Source organism: Monodelphis domestica, chromosome 3 (genome assembly GCF_027887165.1).
Source record: "Monodelphis domestica isolate mMonDom1 chromosome 3, mMonDom1.pri, whole genome shotgun sequence".
In the NCBI taxonomy this organism is placed as follows: Eukaryota; Metazoa; Chordata; class Mammalia; order Didelphimorphia; family Didelphidae; genus Monodelphis; species Monodelphis domestica.
Window position 1 is genome coordinate 3,486,427 of NC_077229.1, and position 21,515 is coordinate 3,507,941.

The 21,515-nt window shown below is 39.2% G+C and overlaps 1 protein-coding gene across 3 annotated transcripts in view; it reads right to left on the bottom strand.

Moving 5' to 3' along the window:
• Nucleotides 1-447: 447 nt before the first annotated feature.
• LOC103096779 (zinc finger protein 658B-like) overlaps nucleotides 448-21,515 on the bottom strand; it is a 33,498-nt gene continuing 12,430 nt past the window's right edge. Inside the window, exons 1-2 of one of the 3 annotated variants that reach the window (XM_016432902.2) lie at nucleotides 12,783-16,410; nucleotides 448-3,313 (exon numbers count right to left, since the gene is read on the bottom strand). In XM_016432902.2, coding sequence (XP_016288388.2) covers nucleotides 1,536-3,313; nucleotides 12,783-12,855 — 1,851 coding nt within the window. In that variant the 5' untranslated portion in view covers nucleotides 12,856-16,410 and the 3' untranslated portion in view covers nucleotides 448-1,535. Of the gene's footprint in view, nucleotides 3,317-12,782; nucleotides 16,411-21,515 lie in introns of those variants that run through there. The other 2 variants (XM_056821257.1, XM_056821256.1) reach the window with 2 other exon arrangements.

A 21,515-nucleotide genomic window follows, 5' to 3' on the forward strand; every position in this document is an offset into this window, starting at 1 on the left:
ACACTTACCAGATTAATTAGCACTTGTGTCATTAAGATGCCCATACAAACGACTTTGCATCAATTCTATTTTCATTGTGACTATTTTCTGTCACTGTACTATCAATTTCTTGGCATAAAAAAGGTTATCTCCCAAGAGCTCTGGTTCTCTGCTCTTGATTTGACCAGGATCTGGCTTTATTGGGAGTCTGGTTTTCTCCCAACAAACCTATTTAGCTTTTGGTTCTATAATGATATGATAAATTTCTGTCACATATGTAGCACAAACCTTATTGCAAAATGGGCTTAATATTTGATATGTAAGTGATAGGTTTATTGTACAAATAAATAACTATATAAGTTATATTACACTGGTCTCTGGGGTCAATCAGTCCAGAGTGTCAAGCTGATAGATGTATGGTGATTTTCTATGTAACAATTTTTGATAATGCATTCAATGCAATAAAAGTCACTGGAATGTCAATAATTTTATTACATATTTGAAATCAACAATGGCATTTGTTACCTTTTAATTTTTCCTTTATATGAATTTTTGGGAAAACTTTTATATAAGAAATGATGCTAATTATGAATGATTTCTATATAGCAAAGATGTCACTTCCTTCCTAAATTCACATCTCTTTAGATCTAGATACCATGAAATGATGAATTATGGTATTTGAGAATAGGGTTAGAATTTTTAAAAACTGAAGTATTTAATTAGACATACTGTTGTAAAACAAATAACTTCTTGTTTTCATGTTTAATCTTGGTTACATTAGTTTTTTTGTACAAAGTTCTGAATTTAATATAATAAAAATTAACTATTTTACACCTCCTAATCTTATTGATTTCTTATTTGGTAAAAAATTCTTCCCTTATCAATAAACTGATCTGAAAGATAAACTATTCTATGCTCCATTAATTTGATCATGGGATCATATTTTAGGTCTAAATCATATTCTCATTTAAACCTAATCTTAGGTGTGTGATTTTCAGCAAGGTGAGAGCTCAATGTAAATATCTTTGGATTCTGTGATGTATAGTAGAAGAGGGAAAATTATGACATTGACACTCAATTAATATCATTTAATCTTAGGTAATAGGGGGAAAAGATAGAAAAATAGGAAACTTTCCTCACTGCTCCATTAGGGTGCCCTCGCCATGCTCATAGGGAAGTCCAACCAGCAACAAAACTGGAAGAGCCTGGAAACTGCTTTTGCCTCAGTTTATTAAACCTCTTCTCTACCCACTCACTCTCACAAATATCATCTTAGGACCAAAACATATTTTTCTATTTCTGACTGGACCACTCAGGGAGGCAATCCAGTAGACACCATCCTACCACTATCTTATAAACTCTCTCCTCTATTGCTACCTCTTTCTTGCTTCTGTTCCACCATCTCTTAATGGTTTCTACCATACAATTCTCACCTCTCAGTCAAGCTCAGGCTCACACCAGGTATGCTGCCCAAGAAAGGAGGGGAGGGTAAATTTCCTTTACACAGTAGCAATATAGGAGCTGCATGTGAACATTTTCCTACATAGCTTGTATTCTTAAGGTTCCTTCCCAGTGTGGCTTCTCTGATGTATAGCAAGATGGGAGCTCCAACTGAATATCTTTCCACAATGCTTGCATTCATAAGAGTTCTTACCAGTGTGGATTCTCTGATGTTCAGCAAGAGTGGAGTTCTGTCTAAATGTCTTTCCACACTGCTTGCATTCATAAGGTTTCTCCCCAGTGTGTATTCTCTGGTGTACAGCAAGAGTGGAGTTCTGTCTAAATGTCTTTCCACACTGCTTGCATTCATAAGGTTTCTGACCAGTGTGAATTCTCTGATGTGCAGCAAGAGTGGAGCTCTGTCTAAATGTCTTTCCACACTGCTTGCATTCATAAGGTTTCTCACCAGTATGCGTTCTCTGATGTACAGAAAGATGGGAGTTACTTTTGAATGTTTTTCCACATTGGTTGCATTCATAAGGTTTCTCCCCTGTGTGGATTCTCTGATGTTCAGCAAGACTAGAGCTCCGACTGAATGTCTTTTGACAATGATTACACTCATAAAGTTTCTCCCCAGTGTGGATTCTCTGATGTACAGGAAGATGGGAGCTCCGACAAAATGTCTTTCCACACTGACTGCATTCAAAAGGTTTCTCCCCAGTATGAATTCTCTGGTGTACAGCAAGACTGGAGCTATGGCTGAATGTCTTTCCACATTGCTTGCATTCATAAGGTTTCTCCCCAGTGTGGATTCTCAGATGTACAGCAAGACTGTAGCTCTCCCTGAATGTCATTCCACACTGATTACATTTATAAGGTTTCTCCCCAGTGTGGATTCTCTGATGAACAGCAAGAGTGGAACTCTGACTGAACATCTTTCCACATTGTTTGCATTCATAAGATTTTTCACCAGTGTGGATTCTCTGATGTGAAGCAAGACTGGAGCTCTGTCTAAATGTCTTTCCACACCACTTGCATTTATAAGGTTTCTCCCCTGTGTGGATTCTCTGATGTGCAGCAAGACTGGAGCTCTGTCTAAATGTTTTTTCACATTCCTTGCACTCATAAGGTTTCTCCCCAGTGTGTATTCTCTGGTGTACAACAAGAGCAGAGCTCCGACTAAATGTCCTTCCACATTGTTTGCATTCATAAGATTTCTCCCCAGTGTGAATTCTCTGATGTGCAGCAAGACTGGAGATCTGTCTAAATGTCTGTCCACACTGCTTGCATTCATAAGGTTTCTCCCCTGTGTGGATTCTCTGATGTGCAGCAAGTCTAGAGCTCCGACTGAATGTCTTTCCACACCGCTTGCATTCATAAGGTTTCTCCCCAGTGTGGATTCTATGGTGTACAACAAGAGTGGAGTTCCGACTGAAAGTCTTTCCGCACTGCTTGCATTCATAAGGTTTCTCCCCAGTGTGAACTCTTTGATGTGTAGCAAGACTGGAGCTCTGTCTAAATGCCTTTCCACACTGCTTGCATTTATAAGGTTTCTGACCAGTGTGGATTCTCTGATGTGCAGCAAGACTGAAGCTCCGACTGAATGTCTTTTCACATTCCTTGCATTCATAAGGTTTCTCTTTAGTGTGGATTCTCTGATGTTTAGCAAGACTGGACTTGTGCATAAAAGTATTCCCATACTCATTATTTTCACTAGAATTTTCCTCAGTGTGAATTCTTTGATGTTCAATGTGAGATGAATTTTTAGGTGTAACACATAATTCTCTGGAAGCAAAGTTATTGGGACCATCACTCATGAATCTTTGTAGCTCCATTTCTTCCACATCAGGGCTAATCTTTGTTGGATTCTCATTCATTTCAGGTCTGATTTCTCCTTCTCAAAGAAACAAACAGTAAAATATACATACAGAGTGACATATAGACATATATAACTTTATCTCCTTAACTGGCAGAACATAAACTGTTTTGTATCCTATTTCCTCGGGTTAGAAGAAAACTCTTCCAATTTAAATGGACACAATTTATCCTTTAAAAATGCCATTACATCAAAAATTAAAAAAAACAATTTAAATAATAAAGAGCCTCCTATGTGATCTCATTGGCTCTTCATAACAAATCTGGGATGTTGGACAGGATAGCTTTATTACATTCCTAACTGAGACCATGACCACAGAAAGGATGGATGAGTGACTTGACCCAAAATCTTGGCAGCTGAGACCAAATCTTGTGACTAGATGTGCTCTGTCCACAGTACTAGACTATTCACTTTCAATCTTTTTGCTTTAATTTTCATTGTCTATACATTCAATCCTCTCTTCATGACAATGACGCCACTAGGTGCATGTAGATTACTATTTCTATTATTTCATCTAGTTTCTCTTTAAGCATTATGTATTTCCCTTTGTGATGTAAACCTCAAATTTCCTTAGACTTATAATTGTTGAAAATTTCACCATTGGGATATTTCATACTTGGAAAATTTCTTACTGATAGTCTATTGGAATGGGAACTCCATTGGCATGGGAGGTTCCTTCTCTTCCCTTCTTAAGATTACTTTAGGACAGAAACCCTTTGCTGAACAATGGAAAGGACTTTGACCTATGCTTAAGCATAGAACAGGAATTTCTTTGAGTCTTGATTGATTTAGAATTGATACAATGGAGATACTTGGAATCAATCTCCACCCTATTCAGTCCTAATAGGATTGAGTAAGGGCTGCAGCCTAGATCAAAATTTAATTATTCCAATCTCTACCATACTCAAGTTAACAGGATTTAGAAAGGGCTGTAGCAAAGGAGTATAGATTTAATCATTTGAAAAATATGACCTTCAAAAGACATGTGCAAAAGCCAGAAACCTCTGGGCGGTCCTGGGTTAAGCGAGAGCCTCCATTGACAGGGAAATTGATGAAGAGTGATTGGTAGATGTGAGGACTGAGGGGAGGCAACTTGGATGGTGTCCTTAAAGATAGGAGGGTCTGGAGACAGGAGAGGATTGAGTTTTGGTCGGTGTGGTTCCTGGGCTCGGAGGAAGCTTGCTCTGAAGGAAGCTGAAGGTGGGGGCCTCTGAGACTGTTTCTCCATTTTGGACACGTGAGTGAAAGGGACTGATCTCTTTTCTTTGCCCCAGCTATCTAAGGGCTTGGGCCTTTTGGCCCAGCCTAAACAGAAGGGGTATTTAAGCCCTATTCCCTTCTCTCCCCTTTCTCTCTCTATATATATCTCTAATTCCTTTCTTGCTCCTATTGTAATTAAACTCCAAAAAAGGCTGACGGCTGACTTGAGTTTTTCATTTAGGAATTACATAGCTGATTCCTTGGCGACCTTAAATTAATATATATCAGTCTTTTAAAGTGATTCCCTTGTAACATTGTGGCTGACCACACGGGAGTCTAAAGAATCCTCTCAATAAAACTTTTTCCTTGCCTTTTTACTATACTGTTTCACCACTTAGTCCTTTTTAAAAAAAAAAAAAAAACTTGGCTTAAAGACACAGCTGCTAGAACACGTGAGTATAAAAAACTTTTTCTCTTTTCTCCTTAAGTTAAATTGGAATCAGCAGTTTTTTCTTTTTCTTCCCTTTAATCTTAAGGGACAGCTGGGTAGCTCAGCGGATTGAGAGCCAGCCCTAGAGGCAGAAGGTCCTGGGTTCAAATTGGACCTCAGATACTTCCCAGCTGTGTGACTCTGATAGACAGAAAACAGCTGTTTTTAAATCTCAGCAACAGGACTCTAAAGTCCTGGCTGGAAGAACTGTTTCTAAATATCCTTTCCCTTAAGGAACAACTTCCTGGATTAAAAAAAAAAAAAAACCCTGTGGAAAGTTTGTTGCTTTGCCCTGCTCCCCACGTGTTTTGTGAAATTACAAAATATACATATAAAAATGAGTACTACATTCTTTGACAATTATATGGCAGCTGAAGAAGTAGGGGCATTGAGGAATGAAGGATACCTCCAAATTTTTATATTAATAGGTACTGTCATTTTTGTACTCCTCAATACTATATTTAGAGATGAAAAAATAAAAAATATTGAGGATAAAATAAAACAAAATGAGGATAAAATAAAACAAAATGAGGATAAAATAAAACAAAATGAGGATAAAATAAAACAAAATGAGGATAAAATAGAAAATATTGAGGATAAAATAGAAAATGTTGAGGATAAAATAGAAAAAAATGAGGATAAAATAGAAAATATTGAGGATAAAATAGAAAATATTGAGGATAAAATAGAAAAAATTGAGGATACAATAGAAAAAATTGAGGATACAATAGAAAAAATTGAGGATAAAATAGGAAATATTGAGAATAAAATAGAAAAACTTGAGGATAAAATAGGAAATATTGAAAATAAAATAGGAAATATTGAGGATAAAATGGGAGATATGGAAGATAAAATAGGAAAAATTGAGGATAAAATGCAAGCCCAATTAGAAGATCTAAAATGTTTCTTACAGGATCAATGGGCAAACACCCACTCTACCAGAAACAGACCTGTTTCTGAACCTTTGAATGAGGAAATTTCCTTCCCTGAAATAGAGATGGAAAACACCTTCCCTATAGCCCAGTTAACAGACTGCTTCTCTCGTGTAGTGCAAATCTTGTCTGAATTTAATCCCCAAAACCCTTCCCCTGCAATCCCAGCTTCTCATGTTCCTTCTCCTACAGAAAACCAAATTCCAATGCAAGGGAGATCTTGTCCTCCTAGAGAAACCTGTCCTTGTCAAACTGACCCACAGGTGCAAAATTCAACTAGAGGCCTGTTTCCTCTAAGAGAAGTACCTGAAATAGGACGAAATGGGGATGTGGTGACTTTAAGACATAGGATACCGTTTACTCCCCAAGAAATAAATGAATTTACACGAAATATCCCCACATATGAACAAGATCCTTTTCTAGTAACAAAAAAGATGGGAGACGTATTTTTTCAATATAATCCGTCTTACAAGGACGTTGAGAGCTTACTACAGGCTTTTTTAAGTGAATGTGAAAAAAATAAAATAATTGCTCATGTCAACAAAACCCGGGGGCGTAATGCAGCACATTGGCCATCTCAGGATCCCGAATGGGACTATAATAATCCTGAGGACTATCTACAACTATACCGTTGTAGAGAGGCCATCCTCACGGCCATGAAGGAATGTGCGGACAGTACAGATAAGTGGATGGAACTGGAAAAAATTAAGCAAAAGGAAAACGAAACACCCTCCAGATTTATGGACAGAATTATCGAGTTTGGGGACAGATACTTAGATTGGGACTTAAATAAAGAGAATAGTTTAAGACAAGTTAGAAGAATCTTTGTAAACAATTCTTGCAAAGTAATTAAAAATTATTTTAAAACACAATGCCCAAGATGGTCAGATATGGACCTTGAAGAATTGCGAAAAACAGCTATATATGTTTTTAAGGGAAACGAAGAAAAGGAGAAAGAGAATAATGATGACATGGAGGAAATGAAGAAAAAAATGAGATGTGTAATAGATAGGATAACTAAATTAGAAAGTGGGCATGATAATGAACCAACGACAATTGCCCCTCTCCAGAAATCCAATTATCAATCCATTACTTGCCACTTCTGTGAGAAGAAGGGCCACAAAATGATGGAATGTAAAACCTTTCTTAAGATGTTTGGAAGGAATACACAGTTTAATAATGGTTTTAGAAATAATAACTATAGAAATTATGATAATGGTTATAGAAACCAGAATTCTAGAAATTATAATAATGACTATGGAAATAACTATAATGAATATAGAAATAAGAACTTTAGAAACCAGAATTATAGAAATAGGAATTGGGAATTTAATGACAATGCTCAAATTGAAGAAAATTTTAATGATAATACTCAACAATATATGAGAAATGGCGCTCGTCCAAAAATTACTCGAGGTGCTAATGATCCTCAGAGAAGTGCCCTTCAGGAGGGTGCCCAGGGAACTTCCCAGTATAATTAAGATGATTCTTCTTAGATTGTATTGATTTTGTTGATATTAATTAACCTTTTTCAGTTTTTTTTCTCCTCTCCAAATAGTAGGAAAGATGAATAAAGAACTTAAGACTATGATTGGCAAATTATGCACTGAGACCCATTTAAAATGGCCTGAAATTCTCCCTCTGGCCCTATTTTATCTTAGAAGCAGGCCTAGAGGAGACTTACATATTTCACCATTTGAGATGCTTTTTGGACATCCGCCTATACAGGCTAAGCCTTTCTCCCCGGCTTATACATCGCTATTAGGGGGAGATATTACTATTGCTTCCTATATACAGGAGTTACAGCACAAACTACGTGAACTTCATGAATCCGGAGCTGCAGTACAAGCTGGACCATTAGACTTTTCTCTGCATGACCTGAACCCAGGAGATAAAGTTTATATCAAGAATTTCAAGCGAACTGGAGCAACTGAACCTTCATGGGAAGGACCATTCCAAATATTATTAACTACTCCAACATCTATAAAGATTGGAGAAAGAGACTCTTGGATTCACTGCTCACATGTGAAGAAAGCATCTTCTGCTGAGACTGATTGACTCTATCCTATCATATGAATTGTGACTCTATCTTATCATATGAATTGGAGATAATAATCCATAGACAAATGGATGTTTTTTTTTCAAGAATATATTGAATTACTGATTTTTTTCCTTATTTTTTCTTATTTCTTTTTATTTTTTGATCAGAATATTTGATTTTTTTCTCATTTTTTTGTACTGAAGGTACACATAATTAATATTAATATTATTTTTTTCCCTGCAGTAATACAAGTTAATATATATACTCTTGCTATAATATCAATATATGCCTAAAAGCTTTAAACTATCGGAACCTGCCATTTATTGATAAAATATTATAGGACTGTGATTAATGTTTGTGTCTGATTCCAGGAAAAGGGATAAAAACAAGGAGCACAGACTAAACCTGAATAGTGCCAATAGAGCACACATGAAATATTAAAGTGAGACTCAAGGTTGCGACGCTTAACTTATGTTTAAGTTGTAGGACTTCCTTGTATCTACACTCTTTACAAAGTACTCAAACAAGTACAAAGCTTGACTATCATGCTGGCTCCCTATATCTCTGAAAAAAAAAAATCAGACAAGGGAATGACATTTCCCCATCAAAATAGAATTCTAATTCTTTCCTTCTTATATTATGGCAACTTCCTGTAGTCTTGGCTACAAATGGCTAAGTGAAATATTACTGTATTCTGTCCTACATACTTGTGGGATAGAAATTACTTTAAACTGGACCTATACAAAGCCTATTTTGAATTTTTCTTATGTTTTTGATTATTTTTCTATTCTTTTGATAATTGACACATACACCCCCATAACTGAACATTGCATTCTGAGCTAAACTTGATATTTTTTTTTTAAATACTTACTTCAGGGGGGATTGTATTTTAATTTAAAATCTAAGAATTTTTGAATTTTTTTTGTTTGAGATTTTATTTTTATAAAAATCCAAGACTTTTGTTTAAGATTTTACTTTTATAAAAAATTCAAAGATTTTGATTTTGTTCGAGAAAAGATCTTCAAGAAAGAAGCTTGAAACTTTTATATCCAGAGAATGAACTGTTGCAGAAAGATGCCAAAACCTACACTTCATCAAGAAGATCAAGAATGAACTTTGGATGTGATTGATTGGACTGAACTTTTGATTGAACATTTATTGTAACATTTATGCCAAAAGGGACTGCCCCTAATTTGGCTTTCTGTCAATGCGCCTAGCAAACATTGGTTTTGCTTTCTTTTCTTTTCTATTTCCTCTCTCACTATTCTAATTTCTCCTAGAAAATTGAATATTGTGTATATCTTTAGTTAGAAGTGAATTTAGAACTACAAAATGATTATGTTAAATGATCAATGGGGAGACTAGTCTCCCAATGATCATCAGGGGGGATTGTAAACCTCAAATTTCCTTAGACTTATAATTGTTGAAAATTTCACCATTGGGATATTTCATACTTGGAAAATTTCTTACTGATAGTCTATTGGAATGGGAACTCCATTGGCATGGGAGGTTCCTTCTCTTCCCTTCTTAAGATTACTTTAGGACAGAAACCCTTTGCTGAACAATGGAAAGGACTTTGACCTATGCTTAAGCATAGAACAGGAATTTCTTTGAGTCTTGATTGATTTAGAATTGATACAATGGAGATACTTGGAATCAATCTCCACCCTATTCAGTCCTAATAGGATTGAGTAAGGGCTGCAGCCTAGATCAAAATTTAATTATTCCAATCTCTACCATACTCAAGTTAACAGGATTTAGAAAGGGCTGTAGCAAAGGAGTATAGATTTAATCATTTGAAAAATATGACCTTCAAAAGACATGTGCAAAAGCCAGAAACCTCTGGGCGGTCCTGGGTTAAGCGAGAGCCTCCATTGACAGGGAAATTGATGAAGAGTGATTGGTAGATGTGAGGACTGAGGGGAGGCAACTTGGATGGTGTCCTTAAAGATAGGAGGGTCTGGAGACAGGAGAGGATTGAGTTTTGGTCGGTGTGGTTCCTGGGCTCGGAGGAAGCTTGCTCTGAAGGAAGCTGAAGGTGGGGGCCTCTGAGACTGTTTCTCCATTTTGGACACGTGAGTGAAAGGGACTGATCTCTTTTCTTTGCCCCAGCTATCTAAGGGCTTGGGCCTTTTGGCCCAGCCTAAACAGAAGGGGTATTTAAGCCCTATTCCCTTCTCTCCCCTTTCTCTCTCTATATATATCTCTAATTCCTTTCTTGCTCCTATTGTAATTAAACTCCAAAAAAGGCTGACGGCTGACTTGAGTTTTTCATTTAGGAATTACATAGCTGATTCCTTGGCGACCTTAAATTAATATATATCAGTCTTTTAAAGTGATTCCCTTGTAACAGTGATTGCTTTCAACTTATCTGAGATCATATGAAGAAATTCAGCACCTTTTTGCATTTATCTAAGGCATAAAAGATTTTTTTCTGTTCCCTACTCCTTGAGAGCAGCCATTATTTTTCTTTAAATACCTCTTTTCACTAAAATAAAATCCATCTACTAAATACAATTTTAAAAAACCATTGCACTTCCCATGTCTAAAAATAAGACTTATTTAGTTGAGTCCATGAACCTTTTGTACGAAATGGGCAATAAAGCTCGTACAAATCTCTATTTCCCACTTTATATAAATATTGGTGTTTTCATGATATTCTTAAAAATCCCAATACAGGTGTTAGTGCATTCTCATTGGACCTCAGAAACTTGCTAGGCCTTTTACGTCTGGGCAAATTATAGGAGCTCTACTGGTCTCAGGCCCCTCAACTATAACATGGGCATAACAATATCAAGTGATTCCTAGGGTTCCTATGAGGATCTAATGAGATATTTATAATATGTATGACACATAATGGGGTCCATACACAAATAGTGATTTTTATTTTTATTATTAGAATTTGGATTATTTCCTCCTTTGATTGCTTTTCTCCTTAAACTGTCATTCTCTTCTCTCTTCTAGTTCCTGATTTCTCTGTTGAATCACATACATATCCATTCCCCAACACTCATTTCTCCCTGGATTATCCCAGAATGAGATTCAGGATCTGTTGCTTTTTTCTAAACCACCTCAATGTTTGCGTTCTAGATTGAGAGCTCCAGGGCAGCCCAGACTGCTATATCCCTTTCTTTGTTTTCTAAAGGGTTAGCACAGTTCCTAGAACATATTTATTATTTAATACATGTTAACTGACTGGGCCCATGGCTTATGTCAGGCCCAACATCTACCAGTATCCTTGCATTCTTGTCTCTCTCCTGGAAGGCAAATGCATGCTCTGGCCTCAGCCATGTTTCTGTCCCTCTCTTGCCCTTATTTCTCAGCAGTGAATAATTCCATTGGAACTAGAGCAGACCCACTCCTGAAGATCCCAGAGGTTTCTCTCTAGGCTGTCATCTCCCTAAAGTGAGGTGCTGTCACCTGACTGTGCAAGAACAGGACAAAGCCTGAGCCTCGGAAACCAGGAAATGGCCTGGGCTGATGATTTAGGGAAAGCTTAGCCATGGATTACTTTCAAAGAAGGCAGCAGTCTTCACTACTGCTCATGGGTTGCAGGTCAATGGAGAGAAGGAAAATCAGAAAACTAGTTGCTTAGCTCCACTCTACATTGAGGCTCCCTGCCCTCAGCTGGGTCCTCACCATAGCAAGGCAATCCTGTGACATCGCCCTCATGGATTCCCTTTGCCACCTACCACAGTAGCCTTCCAAATATTTCCCTGGTCTTCAGCTCTCCCTCATGGCTTCATCCCACCTCCTGTCACACCCTCTTAGGTAAGAATTTGGCCTCATATTCTACTGAACAAAAGCCGGACCTTTTCTGCAGAGCTCTCTTATCCTCTACATCTCACCCAGATCCACTGCCTCCTTTTCCTCTATGGCCTCAGGATCAGAGGAAAAAGCTCGTTTTTCTCCTAGCTAAAGAAAATCTCTTTCCATGGGCAAAGAAGCACATCCCATCCCTCATCTAAGCCCATCTATTCTTCCCTGTAGGGTCCCCATTGTTCTTTCATTTTTAGCACTTCCCCCATTTAGGAGCTAATGACTCTTTTGCTCTGGGAGCCAATAAATCATTTCTCTCCAATGATCCAAACACTCTCACTTGATTTCTTCCTCTCCCGGAAATACTGTTCAACATCTGTCCTCAGGTTCAGGGATAAAGTATTAAAGATGGCCATTTGCAGTGAGTTGTGCCACTGCCTTTCCCTTGTTTTCTCTATGCTTTCCCTCAGAATCTTCAGTCTGGCTCTCCTGAAGTCCCAGGCTACCTCTCCCCATTAGGCCTCTCTAGTGCTCCTTCTCTTCAGATCTTCCCTCTTATGATTGGCTGCCCTGGAGTTGGGATCTAGAGAGCTTCTATAGAACTGATGGCATGCTGCTGTCCATTCCAGCAGAGGGTGAGCTCCATGAGGGAAGGGGATGTCCACTGCAGCCCTTTATGTGCCCTATCACTTAGCAAAGGACCCGGCAAAGAGCAAGCACTCATACGTATTTCTGAGTACTGAGGAGCTCAGGGGGGATATGCTCAGCCCTTCTGGCTCCTGCAGACTTCCAAGCCCTTCAATCTCAAACACTGACTTCTTGGAAGATCACAGACTGATCTCATGAAGAGAGCTTAAAAGAAATGGAGTCTAAAAGTCTCATCTTACAGATGGGGAAACTGAGGCTTAAGGGTTCAGTGACTTGCTCAGGGAGTCCCTGCTAAAACCTCCAAAAAAGAATTCCAAGTCATGTCTTCCTGTGTCCAAATATAGCCCTGGCTTCACCAAAGCACACAGAACCCTCTGGTCACGCTTGCTCTCCCACATCTCTTTTCCCCTCTCTCACCTGCGCAGCAGCTCCACAGGCCTTCTTGCTCTAGTATCCACAGGGCATCCCTCTGCTCCAAATAAGAGAGCATGTCTTCTGGGGAAGCTGGAAGCCCTGGGCATGGGGAATAGTCAGGGAGGAGGATGGAGAGAAGCTTGTCACTGAGTTCTCTTTAGGGAAATGCTGGGGAGTCCAGGAATTCCACTCAGAGGCTCTGTCCATGGGGTTCCCATGGGAGTCTGCCCTCATCGCTGTAGGAGGGAACCTGGGTCAGAGGAACCATTTGGAATGTTGGAAGCAGGGACAAGAGTGGCAGTTGGAAGGAGCAAGGAGGCTTGTAGGAGATAGAACTTTGGAGGGGCTCTTTGACTCTCCGGACTTGGGAGAGACGGGATCGAAGAACCTGAGCTCAGGACCCCAAAACTGAGATACCTGAGATTTGCCTCCATTTCCCCTTGCACTGAAAGACAGAAAGATCCCTGACATTGCTGAATCATCAAAGGAACATCAGGGGATGCTGGGGGGGGGGGGGTGTTCAACCCCTAACCCTCACAGGGATCACCCTGAAGACCTGTGCCTTCCCAAGAAGGACACTAGTGATCTGTTTTAGTGTAGGCTAGTAGAGATATTAGAGAAAGAAAGAAAGAGATACAGAAGCCTGGGCCATTTGTCTCAGTTGAGCAGACAAGACATAAAATACTCAGGTTTCCTAATCCCACTGTTCTAACCCTCCCTTGTTTTCCTGATTAAATAAACCACCCATTTCTGCAAATCTAAGTCAGATTCAGATTGTCTATAGTAGATAAGAAAGAAGGTTAAAAGAAGAGGAAGAAGGAGCTGGGAGAGGCTGTCTATTCAGCTTTGGTAGAAGCAAAATCCAGAGCAATAGCCATTCAGGCTGTCCTGATAGGACTGTGTGTTCAGAGGAGGCTTCTTGGGTCCTAGGCAGTAGCAAAGCCCTGGGGAAGTCTATTCTTAATCCCATAGAAGCCTCCTGACTGGGCCAAGGCCTTGGTCCATCTCTGTCATAACATATTCACAGGGAGACCCCTCTTGTATGTTTTAGGAATGGGGGGAGGGAGAGTTAGATTTTCTCGAACCATTGGTCATCACTCTCCCTGCTTCACATTCTCTCCTTCCCTTCTCCTCCCCCCATCCTCTGTTAGAATCATAAAACCCCTCAGTGTCTGTAATGCAGGAGCCAGGGTAGGATGTGCTTGTTACCCTGCTGGGGGACCGCTAATGAGCAACAGCACCCCTTCCCATCCTGTTCTGGTCCATTCTGGCAGAAACTCATAAACTCTCACACTGGGTTCCAGGATCAGTGTTCTTGGTCAGTCTGAAGCCCCAGAAACTGGGACTTTGAGGGATAGGCTTTTGTCCCACCACCCTGCCTTCTCCCTCGATGACACCTCTCTGAGCCTTGGGGACTGTTCTGCCAGGCAGTCTCTGCCTCCTCTACTAGGGAACTCAGCAATCCTCATTGAGCCCAAGGCTGTCTCTCAGCCAGTCCATTTAGCTTGACAATCACAGAGGAAGTCAAGGTTGAACTGAGGGAGGTTTACATGGACTCCTGGAGGAGAGTCTTGACCCCAGCATAGGGAGAGGAGGGGGAAGAAGTTTGAGGAAGTGATTTGGAACAAGAATCTTAGGTTCTGGGCATTTTCTTCAGAGAAGGCTGGACTCAGTCCATAGTTTTCCATTATATAGAAATGAGAGGCAGCTAGAAGGGGAGGTGGCAGGGGTCTGGGATTAGAGGCAGGAAGGCCTCCGTTTCTATTTTGCCACAAACAACTCCTATGTGGGTGCCTGAGAATAAGTCACTTAATCAAATCTATTTCCTCATTTGTAAAATGGGGATAATTGTGTCACTGAATTAGGAAGATGAAAATGAGGTAGAAGTGCCATAATACTACAGAGAAAATTCTCAGCAAAGCCCTGGAACAAGAGGTCTGCTTATAAACACTTAATCCTGCCCCTCCCTTCCTCACTGCCTCTGCTGGAGGCTTAGGGAAATAGGACGTAAGACTAAAGTCAAAAGATCTCTCCAGGGGAAACCAAGAACCTATGAGCTATGAGTTTATGCTAGTTAAAGAGAAAAAGAAGCCCAATAGAGTGTAAACCTTAAAATTTCTTAGACTTATGAATGTTGGAAATTTCCCCATTGGGAAATTTCATACTTGAAAATATCTCCTACTGATAGTAAGAACTTTATTGGAATATGAAACTCCTCAGCATGGGAGAATCCTTCTCCTCCCTACTTAAGACTACTTTAGGACAGAAACCTTTTGCTAAACAATGACAAGGGCTTTGACCTATGCTTAAGCATAGAACAGGAAGTTCTTTGAGTCATGATTGATTTTAGAATTGATACAATAGAGATACTTGGAATGACAGAACCAGATCTTGGAACTTACAATCTCCACCCTACTTAGAGTAACAGGATTTAGGAAGGGCTGCAGCAAAGATCAAGATTTAATTATTTGAGAATATGACCTTCAACAGACATGTGCAAAGGAAACAGACCTCTGGGCGGTCCTGGGTTAGGCTAGAGCCACCATTGGCACAGGGGAGACATCGACAGTGATTGGTAGATGTGAGAACTGAGGGGAGGGGAGTTAGATGGTTTCCTTAAAGATAGCGGGGTCTGAGGAGAGAGGGAGGAGGTTTTGCTCTGGGAGGTTTTGCTCTGAGAGGTTTTGCTCTGGAGGAGTCTGAGAGGAGAGAGGTCCTGGAGGGAGAGCTCCTGGAGAAATCTGAGAGGAGGGCTTGCTCTGAAGGAGGCTGGAGGTGGAGGCCCTTGAGACTGTTTCTCCATTTTGGTCACATGAGTGATAGGGACTGATCTCTTTTCTTTGCCTCAGCTATCTAAGGGCTTGGGCCTTTGGCCCAGCCTAAGCAGAGGGGGTATTAAGCCCTATTCCCTTCTCTCCCCTTTCTCTTTCTCTTTCTCTCTCTCTCTCTCTCTTTCTCTCTCTCTATCTCTATCTCTAATACCTTTCTTCCTCTTGTTTGTAATTAAAAACTCCATAAAAGGTTGACTGCTGACTTGAGTTTTCATTTAGGAATTACATAGCTGAATTCCTTGGCGACCTTAAATTAATATATATCAGTCTTTTAAAGTGATTTCCATATCACATTGTGGCTGACCACACGGGAGTCTAAAGAATTCTCTCAATAAACTTCTGAATTTCCTTGCCTTTTTACTCTACCTTCTCACCACTTAGTCCCTTTTAACAGCAAACTTGGCTTAAAGACACAGCTGCTAGAACACGTGAGTATAAAAAACTTTTTCTCTCTTCTCTTTTCTCCTTAGGTTAAATTGGAATCAGCAGTTTTTCTTTTTCTTCCCTTTAATCTTAAGGGACAGCTGGGTAGCTCAGTGGATTGAGAGCCAGGCCTAGAGACAGAAGGTCCTAGGTTCAAATTGGACCTCAGATACTTCCCAGCTGTGTGACTCTGATAGTTAGATAGAAAACAGCTGTTTTAAATCTCAGCAACAGGACCCTAAAGTCCTGGCTGGAAGAGCTGTTTCTAAATATCCTTTCCCTTAAGGAATAACTTCCTAGATTAGAAAAAAAAAAGAAAAAAAACCCTGTGGAAAGTTTGTTGCTTTGCCCTGCTCCCCATGTGTTTTGTGAAGACTGTTAGAGAAATAATTACAATATATATATATATATATATATATATATATATATATATATATAAATGAGTACTACATTCTTGGACATTTATATGGCAGTTGAAGAATTAGGGGCATTGAGGAATGCAGGATACCTCCAAATTTCTATATTAATAGGTACTGTCATTTTTGTACTCCTCAATACTATATTTAGAGATGCTAAAATAAAAAATATTGAGGATAAAATAGAAAAAATTAAGGATAAAATGCAAGCCCAATTAGAAGATCGAAAATGTTTCTTACAGGATCAATTGGCAAACACCCACTCTACCAGAAACAGACCTGTTTCTGAACCTTTGAATGAGGAAATTTCCTTCCCTGAAATAGAGATGGAAAACACCTTCCCTATAGCTCAGTTAACAGACTGCTTCTCTCGTGTAGTGCAAATCTTGACTGAATTTAATCCCCAAAACCCTTCCCCTGCAATCCAGTTTCTCATGTTCCCTCTCCTACAGAAAACCAAATTCCAATGCAAAGGAGATCTTCTCCTCCTAGAGAAACCTGTCCTTGTCAAACTGACCCACAGGTACAAAATTCAACTAGAGGCCTGTTTCCTCTAAGAGAAGTACCGGAAATAGGACGGAATGGGGATGTGGTGACTTTAAGACATAGGATACCATTTACTCCCCAAGAAATAAATGAATTTACACGAAATATCCCCACATATGAACAAGATCCTTTTCTAGTAACAAAAAAGACGGGAGACATATTTTTTTCAGTATAATCCGTCTTACAAGGACGTTGAGAACTTGCTACAGGCTTTTTTAACTAAACTTGAAAAAAATAAAATAATTGCTCATGTCAACAAAACCCAGGAGCATAATGCAGCACATTGGCCATCTCAGGATCCTGAATGGGACTATAACAATCCTGAGGATTATCTACAACTATACCTTTGTAGAGAGCCCATCCTCCCGGAAATGAAGGGATGTGCAGACAGTACAGATAAGTGGATGGAACTTGAAAAAATTAAGCAAAAGGAGGAAGAAACACCCTCCAGATTCATGGATAGAATAATCGAGTTTGGGGACAGATACTTAGATTGGGACCTAACTAAAGAGAGTAGCTTAAGACAAGTTAGAAGGATCTTTGTAAATAACTCTTGCAAAGCAATTAAGAATTATTTTAAAACACAATGCCCAAGATGGTCAGATATGGACCTTGAAGAATTGCGAAAAACAGCTATATATGTTTTAAAGGGAAACAAAGAAAAGGAGGAAGAAAATAATGATGACATGGAGGAAATGAAGAAAAAAATGAGATATTTAATAGATAGGATAACTAAATTAGAAAGTGGGCAGGATAATGAACCAACGACAATTGCCCCTCTCCAGAAATCCAATTATCAATCCATTACTTGCACTTCTGTGAGAAGAAGGGCCACAAAATGATGGAATGTAGAACCTTTCTTAAGATGATTGGAAGGAATACACAGTTTAATAATAGCTTTAGAAATAATAACTATAGAAATGATGATAATGGTCATAGAAACCAGAATTCTAGAAACTATAATAATGACTATGAAAATAACTATAATGAATATAGAAATAAGAACTTTAGAAACCAGAATTATAGAAATAGGAATTGGGAAAATAATGACAATGCTCCAAATGAAGAAAATTATAATGATAATGAACAACAACAATATATGAGAAATGGCGCTCGTCCAAAAAATACTCGAGGTACTAATGACCCTCAGAGAGGTGTCCCTCAGGGGGGTGCCCAAGGAATATCCCAAACACAATGATGGTGTCCGGGGAGGGGGGGGTGCTGAAGCACAGGAATCAGAGGATACAACCTTTGATTTCCTGGACCCTGATGTCCTACTACCCTTTGTCCCTATCCATTGCCCTCCCCATACTAATGAACCCCATGTTACCTTAAAGGTGGGTAACACCTATTATGATTGTCTATTAGACACTGGAGCTTCCTGGTCTATATTAAAGAGAACACCTGATTTACAATGTTATTCTGTTGGCTCAGAGAATGTAATGGGAGTATCAGGAATAACCCAAAGAGTTAAAAGACTACCTCCTAGAATGGTGTCTGTAGGACCCCTAGAGGTACAACACTCCTTCCTTTTGATGCCTGACTCCCCTTTAAATTTGCTGGGGAGGGACCTTCTATGGAAACTCAGAGCCTCAATAACCTGCTCCCCAGATGGTTCATTATCATTAGAAGTACCAGAGGAATCTTTAAATTTATTCCCTGTAATTCTCTCAGAGAGTCAGGAGAAAAAAGAGCATCCCATCTTTGCAATACCTAAAGATATACCGGAGTCTCTTTGGGCCACATCTTCTTCCGATGTAGGTTTACTTAAGTCGGTGGTTCCTGTGCAGATAAAAACTAAATCTAGCCCACCTCCTTCTATCCTTCCGTATCCCCTCTCAAAGGAGGCAATTGAGGGTATTACACCAGTTATTAACTCATTAATAGAACAGGGGATAATAATCCCTTGCAAATCTGAATACAACATGCCCATCCTGCCAGTTAAAAAACCAAAAAGAGGGCCCGATGGCAAGTACCTCTATAGATTTGTATAGGATCTAAGGGCAGTGAATAATCACGTTATAAAGAGACACTCCGTAGTATCTAACATACATACTATTATTTCATCTATTCCTAGCACAGCTACATACTTTACAGTAGTAGACTTGTGTTCAGCTTTCTTTTCCATACCTATACATGAGAACTCCAGGCATATTTTTGCTTTCACCTGGAAGGGCTCACAATATACCTGGTGTCGACTGCCACAGGGTTATGTCGAAAGTCCAAACTTATTTGAGCAAATTTTGAGCCAAGACACAGACAATATAACATTTAAAAATAGCAAATTAATCAAATATGTAGATGATCGACTCTTGGCTTCAACAGATGCAAAAACATGTCAAGAAGATAGCAAACACCTGCTTTTGGAATTGCACAAAAGAGTACATAAAATCTCTAAGGATAAAGTTCAGTGGTGTCTCCAAAAAGTAGAATATTTGGGATTCATCTTGACTGCGGGTGCTCGTTATATTTCTCTAAAACGAATTGAGAATATTCAAAAACTGAGTGCTCCTACCACTAAGAAACAGCTGAGAGCAATTTTAGGAGCAACAGGGTTTTGCAGACAATGGATTCCTTGCTATGGGGAAATTACTAAACCCCTTATAGCATTAACAAAGGATTCGGTTCCTGAACCCCTCAAATTAGAGCCTGAACACTTATCAGCTCTATCAGATCTAAAAAAGGCTATCCTGTCTGCCCCTGCTCTAGGCATCCCAGATTACAACAAGCCATTTAGTTTATATGTGCATGAGCGAAGAGGAGTAGCCTCTGGCATGTTAACTCAGACTTTGGGACCTTCTCAGCACCCAATTGCTTATTATTCTGCCCAACTAGACCCAGTAGCAGCAGGAGCACCACCATGCCTTAGAGGAGTAGCTGCTACAGCCTTACTAGTAACAAAAACCGTTGATTTAGTATTGGGATGTCCATTAACAATAATGTGCCCACATGAGATAGAAGCATTATTGATAAAACATAGAACACAGACATTCTCGGATCACAGAATTACAAGGTATGAAATAACCTTATTAAATAGTGAAAATATTACCTTGAAATGCTGTTCAACTCTTAACCCTGCCACTTTGCTTCCAGATTTACCTACTTCTGGAGAACCATTACATAACTGTGAAACATTAGTGTCCATGGCAGAAAAGTCTCGAGATAATCTTTTGGACACTCCCTTAGACAATGCAGATCTGATTTTATTTACCGATGGTTCCTCTTTAATGAGGAATGGCATACGTTATACTGGAGCTACCATAGTCTCAGAATTTGCCACTGAATGGTCAGCTTCACTACCTTCTAACATTAGCACTCAAGGAGCAGAACTCATAGCTCTAAAACAAGCTTGTATAATTGCCAAGGATAAAAAGGCAACAATTTATACGGATTCTAGATATGCTTTTGGCATTTGTCACTCAGTCGGGATGCTATGGCTCCAGAGAGGATTTTTAACCTCAGCTGGAAAATCCATAGCTAATGCAGAAATTATTAATGAAGTTTTTTCTGCTCTCAAACTGCCGAAAGCCCTAGCTGTAGTTCATTGCTCTGCCCATACAGGTGGCTCTGACCCTGTCTCTAGAGGAAATGACCGAGCAGATGCAGCTGCAAAACTAGCAGCCATAGAAGGACCTGGATTGATTTTAACATTAACAACCACTGATAGTTTAAATTGATCATGTTCCTATAATGAAAAGGAAGTGGAAAAATGGAAACAAAAATTTAAAGCAAAACAGATTAATGGAGTATGGGTGTCATATGAAGGAAAACCCCTGCTCCCTAGAAGTTTCTATAACCAAATTTGCCAATCTATTCATAAAAATGGTCATTTTGGCACCCAGGGCATCGTGGACTCTGTCAGGAGAGTATGGATAGCCCCTGGTATAACTAGCCTCTAAAGTATGTTCAGCCTGCTCCATTTGCCAGGCATATAACCAACATGCATATCGTGGAAAAGCCTTTGGGGGACATCCTCTGGCTTACACACCTTTTGAACATCTACAGATAGATTTCATAATGATGCCAAAGGCTGGACGTTATAAATTTTGTCTAGTAATTGTAGATCAACTAACCAGATGGCCGGAAGCATTTCCTACAACATGAGGCACAGCAGATTTTGTTGCAAAGATACTTTTAAAGGAAATTATTCCTCATTTTGGCCTGCCGGCATGTATTGACTCCAATAGAGGAGTCCGATTCTGTCTTAAACCAAATATATTCTTCCTTGGGGATAACTCCAAAATTCCATGTTCCATATCACCCCCAGAGCTCAGGCCAAGTGGAGAGGATGAATAAAGAACTTAAGACTATGATTGGCAAATTATGCACTGAGACCCATTTAAAATGGCCTGAAATTCTCCCTCTGGCCCTATTTTATCTTAAAAGTGTGACAAGGAAATCACTTTAAAAGTTTCTATATATATATATTAATTTATATATATATATATATATATAATATATATATATTAATTTAAGGTCGCCAAGGAATTCAGCTATGTAATTCCTAAATGAAAACTCAA